The following is an 11,610-nucleotide window of genomic DNA, read 5'->3' on the forward strand; positions in this document are numbered from 1 at the left end:
GTTTTAGATTCTCATCTCTAGCTTCTAAGGCAGTCCATTCCAAAGCATGGGGCTGGTACCCACTGCAGTACTAGTGGTGCATACAAGTGCATTTATGTGAGGAGCAAAATAAATAACATTAAGGCCCAAAGTGAAAAAAATTATTACCCTTTTAATGCTCTTTAAATTCTTCGTATAACATAAAGAGAACCCCATGTGATACCAGGATGTTGCTAGCCATCTCTCCGTTTCCCTTTTTACAAAGTCTCAGATTTTCAGCAGGCAACTGTACCTACTTGATACTTAATAACATTTTGTTTTAATGTGTTTATTTTAATTACTTTCTATGCATAGCAAGTTATAAGGTTTTCCATTTAAGTTATTTAACATATTCTTTCAAATAAATTCATTTACGTTTTTCAAAATTGAGTCAACTTAAAGAAAATAGTAAATAATATGCAGATGATATGCAGATTCAAGAAACTATGTTGGTAGTGGAATGACTGATATCCGGAAAATACCTACTTAGAATCTGCATTTACCGAAAAGCCAACGTGTGATTTTTATCTGTGTTTGATGAGCTTGCTTCAAAGTACCATGATCACCACTGAGCACTTAGCTTTCTAATTGACAGAAAATAGAATTTAAATGTATCCCAGTTCTTCCAGTTTTGGGAAGAGAGGCCAATGGAAGTCCAGACAGCATCCCAAAAGTTTTCAGAACCCAAAAACTTGATGTGTCTGGCCCACTTGGCTCATTAACGGACAAAAATTGCATTAAAATTAATTCCGTTTCCTGCAGAATCCAGAAGGCTCTACCGAGGCCATTCGCAGGACGGGTAGAAACAGTTATCCACACAGGTTAGCCATATAAAGCAGAAGCTCCCCACCTGGATTAGTCCTTTTTAGGATGGGGCGACACTTAGAAGTAAGGTATTGTTTTCCTGAGCATTCCTTTACTTAGAAGCCGCGACGGGAATTTTCTCCTAGAATTTTCTCTTCGGAATTGGGGCTGAGGCACTTGACAGGTGAGTTGACCCAAGTAAGGTCCAAGCAAAAAGGTGGGGAAGTAAGTCATCTTTCCCGCCCGGACTCCAGCCCCGCCCCCCAGCTCGGGCCCGGCCCCGCCCCCCGCTCGGGCCCCGCCCCCGCCGGAGGCCCCACCCCGGGCCCGCCCCCCCCACAAGCCCCGCCCCCACAAGCCCCGCCCCCTCCGCGTGCCCGCCAGTCCCGCGAATCCCGCGCGCACTGAAGATGGCGGCCGCCGTGGGAAGGTTCCTCCGGGCTTCGGTGAGTGCCTGCCGGCGGGGGACAGGCGCGGGGACACAACAGTGGCTCCGAGGACGTGCTTCCCACATAGGATCCTGCTCCCTGCGGCCGGGGGCGCCTTTCGCCCTGCTTGGAGGGCGCCAGCGGGTAACGGCCCCGGAGGCCTCGGCCGTAGGGAGTGCGCCTGCGCAGAACCGTCCCCCGCCCCGTTCCCGTCCGCTCCTCCAGCCCCTCCTCGCTCCGAGTCGAGGGTCCGCAGCCCTCCGTGCCCCTGAGCACCTCGCCCGGGAGGCAGGCGCGCTGGCCCCCGTTCCCTGTTCTGTAGCTACTCTGTGACCTTGGACACGTGACTTCCCCTTTCGGAACCTCGGTTTAGTGTCCTCGCCTTAAGGTAGAAAGAGCGATGCCAACATCAGGGCGTTGCAGCGAGTATCTACCAAATGGTGGATGGAAACCAAAGTGCTGAAGTACAGAGTGCTAAGGTGCAAAAGGCACTTTGCGCTTTGGCATTCCTCCCATCCCCTAGGTCTGTCCCCCTCCTCCCGGCAAAGCCTAGTACCCTTTTGGTAGCCCCCCTCCCCCTTCTCCTTGGCTTGGTTGAACTGCAAGGCTCTTCTTCCCTGAGTCATGCTAGACGCGATAGTTGAGCAAAAAAATAATCCCCTTGAGGCCTGTTCAAAATTTCCCAGAGTGTGAACTTTGCTCTACTTGTTTGCTTGTCTGTGGGGGCTTGGCCTTTTCTGGGAAAACCTTGACATGATAGAACATGCTTATTAGCAGGTCATGCTGGTAAAGGGCGTAAATACGCAGGGCCTGGCCAAGTCCCCTTGGTTTTTGAATCCTCTGTGTTCTTAAGAGCGTGGAGACTTTATCGTCTTATAATTCCCCTCTGCTTTGCAGGGTTTTTAAGAATTATGTATATATTTTAAAAATAAAAGTTATGTATATTTAAGATGTACGACAAGATGATTTGTATACATATACATAATGAAATGATTACTATAGACCAGCATCTCTTCACATAATTACCGTTTCTTGTGCTTGATGAGTGATGAGTGTGCCTGAAATCTACTCTCTTAGCAAATTCCGAGCACCCCGGGTGGCTCAGCGGTTTAGCGCCGCGTTCAGCCCAGGGCCTGATCCTGGAGTCCCGGGATCGAGTCCCATGTCAGGCTCCCTGCATGGCGGCTGCTTCTCCCTCTGCTTCTCTCTCTCTCTGTCTCTCATGAATAAGTAAATTAAAAAAAAAAAAAAATCTTAGCAAATTCCCAGTGTTCAGTACAGTATTAAGTATAGTCATCATTACCCTACATTAGATCTCTAGACTAATTCAGCCTACATAACTGCAACTTTGTACCCTTTGACCAGCATCTCCCCATCCCCCTCTTGCAGTCTTGAGAAAGAAGGAAGTGGAAAGGAATGTTAAAGAACATTGAGATTCATTCTACACTGTTACGGGGTTTGGTGTTTAGTTCACAGGAACAAGGATTGGTGAGGCCCAATGGCCTGGTGCTCTTTCAGCCGGGCCAGCCTTCAGGCTACTTTCTAATATAAAGTGTTTCTCTTTCCAGATTGCCCGACATGTGAGTGCTATTCCATGGGGCATCTCTGCCTCCGCAGCCCTTAGACCTGCTGCTTCCAGAAGAACATGCCTGACAAATGTATTGTGGTCTGGTTCTGGTCAAGCAAAATTCGCTTTTAGCACCAGTAAGTATTATGCCTTGGTTTGGCCCAGGCAGTATGAATCATCTCGCGCCATGGGCTCTGAAGCCTGGCTATGCATTAGACTCGGTTGGGGAGCTTTGGAAACTATACCACTACCCCAGTCCCACCCCTGACAAATTAAGTCAGTATCTGAGGTGAGACCAGGACATCATTTTGGTTTTTTGGTTTTTTAATCAGAATGTAGTTGACATAATATTGGTTTCAGATGTACAGCATAGTGATTCAAGATTTATATACGTTAGGTGGTGATGACAATGATAAATCTAGCTGCCATCTGTCACCATACAAAGTTGCTATGGTATTATTAACTATTCATTGTGCTGTCCGTCCCCACCCCACCCCCCCGTCCATCTTTCTGTAACTGGAAGTTCATATCTTTTAATTCCTTTATTAGTATATTCTAAAAGTTCACCGAATAATTCTAATGTCCAGTCAGGATTGAGAATTACCGAGGCACACTGCTCTTGTGTCACATTTCCTTGTTGGTCACCAGAGGTTTTTATGTTCTGTGTTGAGGAACACATAGGTTGGGGGAGTGGGGGGACTCAGATGCTTCCTGGGCCCTGTGTGTGAGGGGACATGAGATAATTGGCAGTGGCCGACAGTCTGTTAGAACCAAGGCTTTTAGATTCAGACCTGGCCATGTTAGAGCATGGATTCCTCCATTATCTGGTATTTCTTGAGATTTACACTGCATTTTCTAGAATGTGGGCTTTGCTAAGATCAGCCTCAGATAATGAGTGGTACTTGAAAATACCTCCTTTAGATTTGTCCCACACACCCCCCCCCCTTTTTTTTTTTAAGATTTAGTTATTTGACAGAAAGAGAACACAAGTAGGGGGAGCTGCAGGCAGAGAGGGAGAAGCAGACTCCCCACTGAGTAGGGAGCCCTATGTGGGACTCAGTTCCAGGACTCTGGGACCATGACCTGAGCCGAAGGCAGATGCTTAACCTACTGAACCACTTTAGCAAAGCCTTCGTTTGTGGGCAAAACGTTCTGAAAAGTTTCACAGTTCCACAACCCTGGAGCTTTAAAAAAGATTTCTAGTAGTGATTTGATGACCCGCATTTAAAATTTTCCTTGTTCTCTGTCCCAAACCCCACACCAGCAGCTCCCACTGTTTCTGAAGACCAGACATTTTGATATTTTGTCCCAAGTTCCCAGGTGGAAGCGAGTCCCCTCCAGTTCTAATACATCTCTTGCATCCTTTCCTTCCCTCCTGTCCTTCTCAGGCACACCGCTCCCATCCATACGTCTTATTAAGATCACTGAAACCCCTTCTAATACAGTCTCCCTCCTGCTCTCCTTACCCTCCCCAGCCAGACTTAGCTTCCTAAAAACAGCTGATTTATCTTCTATGTCCTACATGGAAATCTCCAGTGAGGACTCTTTTAAGAACAAACTAGCCTGATATTTAAGGGCCCTCAGAGTGTGGCCTTCAACCTTTCTTGCTTTGTCTCCTACACTTCCTTCCAAACACACCTGCTCTCTGTGTTCTAATCAGACTGCCACGGGCTGTTCCCTACACATGCTCTATTCCCTCTTCCCTGTCCCTCCTGGGTATGGATGGCAACAGCTGAACCATATTTAGAATCTCTCCCTAGGCTCCTGTCCTCCTCAATTCTATCTTAATTCCATCCCCATCATTTTCTGACATCATCTTTTTAGTCTTTTCAGTCCCCATAGTATTTTTTTTTTTTCCCCATAGTATTTTTGAATTGAATTTGGGTACGATCTAGAACTACAGAAGGGGGGACAAATTACCTAAGATATAGCGTTGAACTAAGATACAGAAGGGGGGACAAATTACCTAAGATATAGAGTTAATTGATTTATACTACTAATTAATTACCATGAGAGAGTTGAATAAAGTCAAATAAGTGTGTGATTTAGCAGATGATGAACTACGTGTATGTGTGGGCTTCCTTCAGGTTCCTCTTACCACGCTCCTGCCGTCACCCAGCACGCGCCCTACTTTAAGGGCACTGCCGTTGTCAACGGAGAGTTTAAAGACCTAACCCTCGATGACTTTAAGGGGAGATATTTGGTGCTTTTCTTCTATCCGTTGGACTTGTAAGTGTGATTTCTGTGGTGCTATAATGTCATTCTGAGAGCAAGCAAAGGTCCTTGACATTTCCTATCTCTGGTTGCTCTCCTGGTCAAGGAAGGGTTCTTTCAGGTCCTTTTATCACTAGTGGCCTTGCTGAGTACAGCTTGCATCTGCAGCTAATCTCATAAATTTAGAGGATGGGGTGGCATTCTTGTTAGTGGGGTAGGGTTTTAATACGGCTCTGTTCTATGTGCTCCCGAATGGTGGTTCCTGTAAGCCAGGCTGTAAGGAAGTTTTCCCTGGTCTGGAGGGAAAGGAGAAAGGTAAAGATAATAAAATGGGTTTTCTCACAAAGCTACTTTATTTAATTGTTTCTGTATTCTTAGAATATGCCTCTTTTCCCCTGCCTGACCCCATTTTTTTATATGATTCTTAAGAGAGGTGAGTACAGTGAGGGTGGTTAATTGTTTTTGCCTTTTTCACCTTTAAGCAAGTTGAACTAGTTTTTAGACTACCTGTGTTTAAATTTTAAATCCTTGTTTTTAAATTCTCTGATGGGAATTTCTGCCCTTTTTTTCTAGCACCTTTGTGTGTCCTACAGAAATTGTTGCTTTCAGTGACAAAGCCAAAGAATTTCACGACGTGAACTGTGATGTTGTTGCAGTGTCAGTGGATTCCCACTTCACCCATCTTGCCTGGATCAACACACCGCGGAAGGTATAAAGTGCAGTGGCCCTGCCTTTGCACTTAGGATCCCCTAAACTGAAAAGATCCTATGAAAGACTAACCTAGAAGTTGTTAAAGCATGAACTAGTCTGAAATGGGCTATTTGTGGGCTTGAAGCTTCTGGCAAGTTCTATGAAACTCTGTCCATATCTTGCCTAGCAATGCCTAAATTTACTGCCCACTACATGTGTGTTTTCCAAGGTACAAAGGGTTGGGGCACAGGGTTGTGGGGGGTGCCCAGCTGGGGTTCACTGCCTCCTCTCTCAAGGGTACCTTGTAGATCCCACATACTCCGCGTGGCTTGTGGGTGGTAGTTAGGTTCTCTGATTTCACTCTTCTGCGTGATAACTTTTCTTGTCTAAAAATGCTTGGAGGAATCAAAATTTCTAGCCATTTTGCTGAACTATCAATACCAAATTATTCAGTCTTTTATTTATTTTTTAAAAATATTTATTTATTTGAGAAAAGCAAGAGAGAGAGCACAAAGGGAGAGGGAGAAGCAGACTCCCCGCTGTCCGGGGAGCTCTGTTCCAGGACCCCTGAGATCATGACCTGAGTTGAAGGCAGATGCTTAACCGACTGAGCCACTCAGGTGCCCTTATTCAGTCTTTTTATTACTCTTCCATTTTTTTGCTATAGAAACTAACCTTCAAGTAAAAGAATGCATCAAGAATTAGAAAAAGAAAGGTCTCTGGGTTTAAATCCTGCTTCTGTCCTGTTTTGTGCCCTGGAACAAGTTGCTTAACCTTTGTGTGCCTCAGTTTCCTCATGTGTAAAAAGGCAATGATAGTAGTGTCTGCTCCAGGGTGGTTATGGGGAGGGAGTGAGTTCACAGAGAAGAGCTAAGAGCAGTGCTCAGCCCGCTCTTGGTTCTCCATTGCTGCTGTCTGTTGCCTTTCTTGTTGGCCTCAGACATCACATTACGTGGCTGAGAACGGTGAGAACGAGTGCACTGTGTAACAGCCAGTCATGTTCGCATTTTTGTTAGAATGGCGGTTTGGGCCACATGAACATTGCACTCCTGTCAGATCTGACTAAACAGATTTCTCGAGACTATGGCGTGCTGTTAGAAGGCCCCGGTATTGCTCTAAGGTAAGATCTTGTTTCTTTTATGAACTTAAACTATTTCATGCTAAGCACCATCCCCCTTCTTAGAGAATTTATGGAGCCCTGCTTTCCTCTTGAGTTATACCTGGAATTGTAGTTCTGAGAGCCACGTTGGAGCTTCAGCCTCTTTTACTCCAGGGAGATTGTCTTCATTTAATAAACTAAGGCCTGGCTTTGACAAAGTTGGCAAGGGAAGAAGGAGGAGTGCTGGCTTTGTCCTCCAAGGATCCCCTTCCCTGTAGGGTCTTGCTAGTTTTGCCATTATTTCCCTTGCTATTAGGATTGACAAGGGAGTGTAGGGTGGTTTGAGTCTGGTTTGTAAGATAAGGCTTGCTTTCTGGAGTGTGGGCCCTGCTCCATCCTAGCCCTGCATCTACATCTATACCATGCATTCCAGCGTGGCTCCACTCTTGATTGAGGAGCTGGGGGCAGAACCCTTTGAGCTTCAAAGCCTAGACCTCCATGAGCCAGGCCCAGGGAGAAAGAAGTACCTTTTCACCTTGCCTTTTCTCTTGCTTGCTTTTTCCCTGCATGATTAACACTTGGAATGCCACACCCCTTTAAGAGAGACTGTTAAAACCTGTGGTTTAAACATATCTGCATATGTCACGGTAACCCCAGCACTTGTACAGAAGATGAACACAGACCACAGGGCAGGTCGTCTCGTTACACTGCTGCCAAGTGATAAAGAGTAAAGGTCTTGGGTTTTCCTTTAGATTTCTGCTCTGCCTAGACTTAAGGCCAGTAAATTCTTTCTGCTAAGATTTCCCCAGGGATTTTCCCCCATTTACCCAAGAATTCACTCATTTCGTCAGTATTTACTGAATATAGATAAAATCATCTGTCTCCTCCCATATGTCTCTGGTTTCTTGTCAAGATCTGATACAGCAGCCCAAAGAACACCTAGATCACTTATATGTTAAAGAAGTCTGTTCTCTGTGACTCTTCTCTGTGTGAAATCCTGCTCTTTTCCATGTTGGCCTGGTCCACTCACACCTTTGTGTGGCACATCATCAGTAAGATGATGATAAGCTTTTTGTGTAACAGTAAGAGGTGATAAGCTTTTTGTGTAACAGTGAAAACCCCATATTTAAGCATATGCTCAAGTTTAAAGCTTTATTGAAGAGAATTAAAGACAGAAGCAGGTAGAAGATAGACTTCGTAGTTGTTGTGCTGCTGAGGTACTAATGGGGCTAAATCCTGATGCAGAGGTCTTTTCATCATTGACCCCAATGGAGTCATCAAGCATTTGAGTGTCAATGATCTCCCTGTGGGCCGAAGTGTGGAAGAGACCCTCCGCTTGGTGAAGGCATTCCAGTTTGTGGAAACCCATGGAGAAGTCTGCCCAGCAAACTGGACCCCGGATTCTCCTACAGTAGGTTTCTTTTCCAAAAGCAGTGAGACCTCAGCAGAGGTTCCCAGGTCATCACTGCCCTCAGGGCTGCTGGCCTAGAGTACCTACAAAAGGAGCCCACCCTTGGAGCAAGGGTGCAGATAGTGTGCAAATGGGTGAGGCTGCTGAGGGGTGGGGGTTTGGTTGGGACCAAGGATTAGGCAGGCTGCTAATGTAACTTTCATCCATGTATTTTAAAGGAAACAGACCATGCTTTAAAAAATTAAAGAACTTTGGGTTAAAAACAGAGTTTTCCATTCACTTTTGAGGCTTTTATCATAAAGTCAGCCACCTAATTAAATGTTTTTGTATTTTCAGATCAAGCCACATCCAACTGCTTCCAAAGAATACTTTGAGAAGGTAAATCAGTAGGTCATCCTGTGTGTCCCCACCTCTTCTCACATGAGGGAAGAGCGCAGTTGGAACTCACCTTTAGCATTTCAAAAATGATTATTTATAGAAGATAAAACACCAATTATGCTTATATTCGTAAATAATCTAAATATTTTGTTTTTGTAACACTGGCCAAGGCTTTTAAATGTACTCACATCCTTTAATTGGTAACCTCTTGATGGCTAGCTAGTTTGTAGGATGCTACTTCACCTAGTCCTTGCATTATGTCTTCATTGGAAAGAGGAAACATTCTTCTTTGTTGGCCTTACTTGAACCTTTATGTTCACCAGAGTAGTACAACAAGCACCGAAGGTTGTGATCAAAGGTCCTGAAACTTTGTTGAATTTCTTTGCGATAAACTAAATTTTCTTTTAAGGCAGCAAAGATCATACATAGTTTTAAGGTGTTAACATCAGTGTCTAATATAACTCTTGCAATGGCTGTATATGCACTTGAAACAAATGTGAATCATGTTTTTAAAAAAAAACACGGTGGCAAAGTGACTTAAGTGATCATGTGTGTCTCTCCTCCCTGAGATTAACATAGTTATTTTACTTATTTGTTAGCTAACGTAGGGTCTACATACAACTCTAGATATTGATTGGATATAATTATAGAGGACATTTATTGAATCCAGGAATTGCATTCTGAAATCATTGTAATTATTTTCTTTTCTGAAGTGCTCAATGTAAAGTACATAATAAACATATTTTAAAATATTTGCTTGTTCAATACCATTAATTGTTGGTTCAGCTTATATTACAGAACTCTACTGTAGTTTTCCTTTTGATTATATCAGCCAACACATGTGGAGCATTTAATGCAGGGCCCACAAATATGAGTAAGATGCTAGCTCTACACCCGAAAAACTCAGGTTCAGGCAAGAGAGATATGGAAGTATTTATTTGTTTTTGGTGGTTTTTTTTTTTTTTTTTTTTGAAGTATTTGTTATTTCAGGAAATCCTGAGTGCCTCTCATATGCCAGGTGCTATTTTGCAGGCCCAAGGGTGAACAATGGAGTTACGTTCTTGAGGGGGAAACCCAATAAATATAATAAAAATACATAGAATGTCTGGAAGGGAAATAACTGGAGCAGGGGGCCAGAGCAGAGAATTGAGATGTTCGGGATAGGGTTGTTAGAAAGGCCTTAATAGAGTCAATATCCAGGTCTGTTTTCTCATCTGTAAAAAGAAAGCAATAATTGTCCTAACTTAGGGTTTTGAGGAGGATCAAGTGAGATAAAACATGTAGAAAGTAAGGGAGTTAGGAGGGTAAGAAAATGTTAGGCATAGGGTTTGGCAACTGCAAAGACCCTGAGGCAAGAGCATGCATAGAGTGGTGCAGTGGTGAAGGAGGAGATTGGTAACAGGGAGGCCAGAGTGCCATTTGAACAAGCTAAGGACTTTGGATTCTCTTTTAAGATGGGAAGTGTAAGGAAGGTTTTGACGAGACTCCCATCAACTTGTTCTAGGAGGATCACTGTGGCTCCTTTGTTAAGAGTAGACCGTAACGGTCCTGAGAAGAGAAGCTGGCTGGATTTGTGATATACTTGAGGGCAGAGCCAGCAGAATGATACAGATGTGCTAAATACCATGGCACAATAGATGCATTCCTGGGGCATAAGGGGAACACTGAGGAGGGACACCCTACCCAGGGGGAATTTCCTGGAAGGAAAGGTGAACTCTGAGGCTATAGAGAAGTGAGCCAGGTAGACTGAGCAAAAGAAGTTGCAAAGTTACGTCGGCCTGAAGAAAACCAGGAGCTGGTTTGGTGTCCCTGGAGGGGAAGGTAAGGCAAGGGATGGAATAGGCCTGCACGTGTGGGCCACGTGAGAGGCCCAAACAGCATTTCCAGTGGACCCCATGTCGTATTAGGCTTTTCACGTTTTACCTCATTTGATCCTCAACAAAACCTCAAGTAGATACAATTATTGTTCTCATTTTACAAATGAGTACATAGACCCATTTATATTGACTTGACCAGGGCCATCCAACTAAGTAATTGGTGGTGCTGGGTCCTCAACCCAAGACTCACACCAGGATCCCTGAACTCCTTAAGCATCCAGGAACAACAACAACAACAAAACATCCAGGAACATACATTCAAGAAACACATAACCCCCACCTACACTAGTGCAGGGCGGGGCTAGGGGAGGCAGCAGCAGGAGGAGGGAGGTGCAGTTTTTCTCTACAACCAGCCCCTACTCCATCTGGCATTCAAAGAAGGAACTGGATCTGCCCCACTACAGTTTGCACTGTACCTGATGCCCCCTTCACAGGCTGGAGAAGGGCCCCACACTTAGAAGGGCGCTGGGCCTGGTTTAATGCTCTGATGTTGACTTTAAAATTCTCAACCTTGGGCAACCCCGGGTGGCTCAGCGGTTTAGTGCTGCCTTCAGCCCAGGGCGTGAGCATGGAGCTTGCTTCTCCCTCTGCCTGTGTCTCTTGCCTCTCTCTGTTTCTCGAATAAATAAATAAAATCTTAAATGAAATTCTCAACCTTTTTAAAATTAGGGGCGCTACATTTTCAGATTTCACTGTGAAATGTAAGTAACCAGTCCCGACTCTCCCCGGTGCCCTGCACACTAGACTTTAAGGGCAACTGAAGATTTTCCACGGTGATGTCCCAAGAGGTTGGTGCACCTGTCCTCCGGGTAAGACGCAGGTTCTTCTCAGTGGGGCTGTGATGCGGGGGTTCGCACGGGCGACCGCCCCGGCCTGGAAGGGCCTGGAAGGGCCTGGAAGGGCCTGGAAGGGCCTGGAAGCGGCGCAGCCACCCTAGCCGGTAGGTGAGGTTGGGAAGGCTCGGTGCGTGGGGGTGGCACGGGGACAGCAGGCAGCGGGAACACCGGGCCCGCCCCCGGCCACGCGGAGCCGCGGAGCCCCGGAGCCGCGGGCGCGCCGGGACCGGGCGGCGGGAACCGGGGACGCGCGCGCGCCCGGGGCGGGGCACGCTGCCGGCTGCTCCT

At 45.6% G+C, this 11,610-nt stretch overlaps 1 protein-coding gene across 1 annotated transcript; it reads left to right on the plus strand.

Annotated features, from left to right (window-relative positions):
* The first annotated feature begins 1,176 nt into the window (after positions 1-1,176).
* On the plus strand, positions 1,177-9,361 carry PRDX3 (peroxiredoxin 3). The gene is made up of 7 exons (XM_077877447.1): positions 1,177-1,268; positions 2,819-2,954; positions 4,905-5,046; positions 5,605-5,740; positions 6,738-6,841; positions 8,066-8,231; positions 8,568-9,361. The coding sequence occupies exons 1-7, from the start codon at positions 1,233-1,235 to the stop codon at positions 8,619-8,621; spliced, it is 774 nt and encodes a 257-aa protein (XP_077733573.1). The 5' UTR covers positions 1,177-1,232; the 3' UTR covers positions 8,622-9,361.
* Positions 9,362-11,610: the final 2,249 nt, after the last annotated feature.

Source organism: Canis aureus, chromosome 29 (genome assembly GCF_053574225.1).
Source record: "Canis aureus isolate CA01 chromosome 29, VMU_Caureus_v.1.0, whole genome shotgun sequence".
Lineage (NCBI taxonomy): Eukaryota > Metazoa > Chordata > Mammalia > Carnivora > Canidae > Canis > Canis aureus.

Coding starts and splice junctions, on each gene's coding strand:
- PRDX3 (XM_077877447.1), top strand. CDS start 1,233: ATGGCGGCCGCCGTGGGAAGGTTCCTCCGGGCTTCG. Junction 2,955..4,904: donor AAAATTCGCTTTTAGCACCA/GTAAGTATTATG, acceptor GGCTTCCTTCAG/GTTCCTCTTACCACGCTCCT. Junction 5,047..5,604: donor TTCTTCTATCCGTTGGACTT/GTAAGTGTGATT, acceptor CTTTTTTTCTAG/CACCTTTGTGTGTCCTACAG.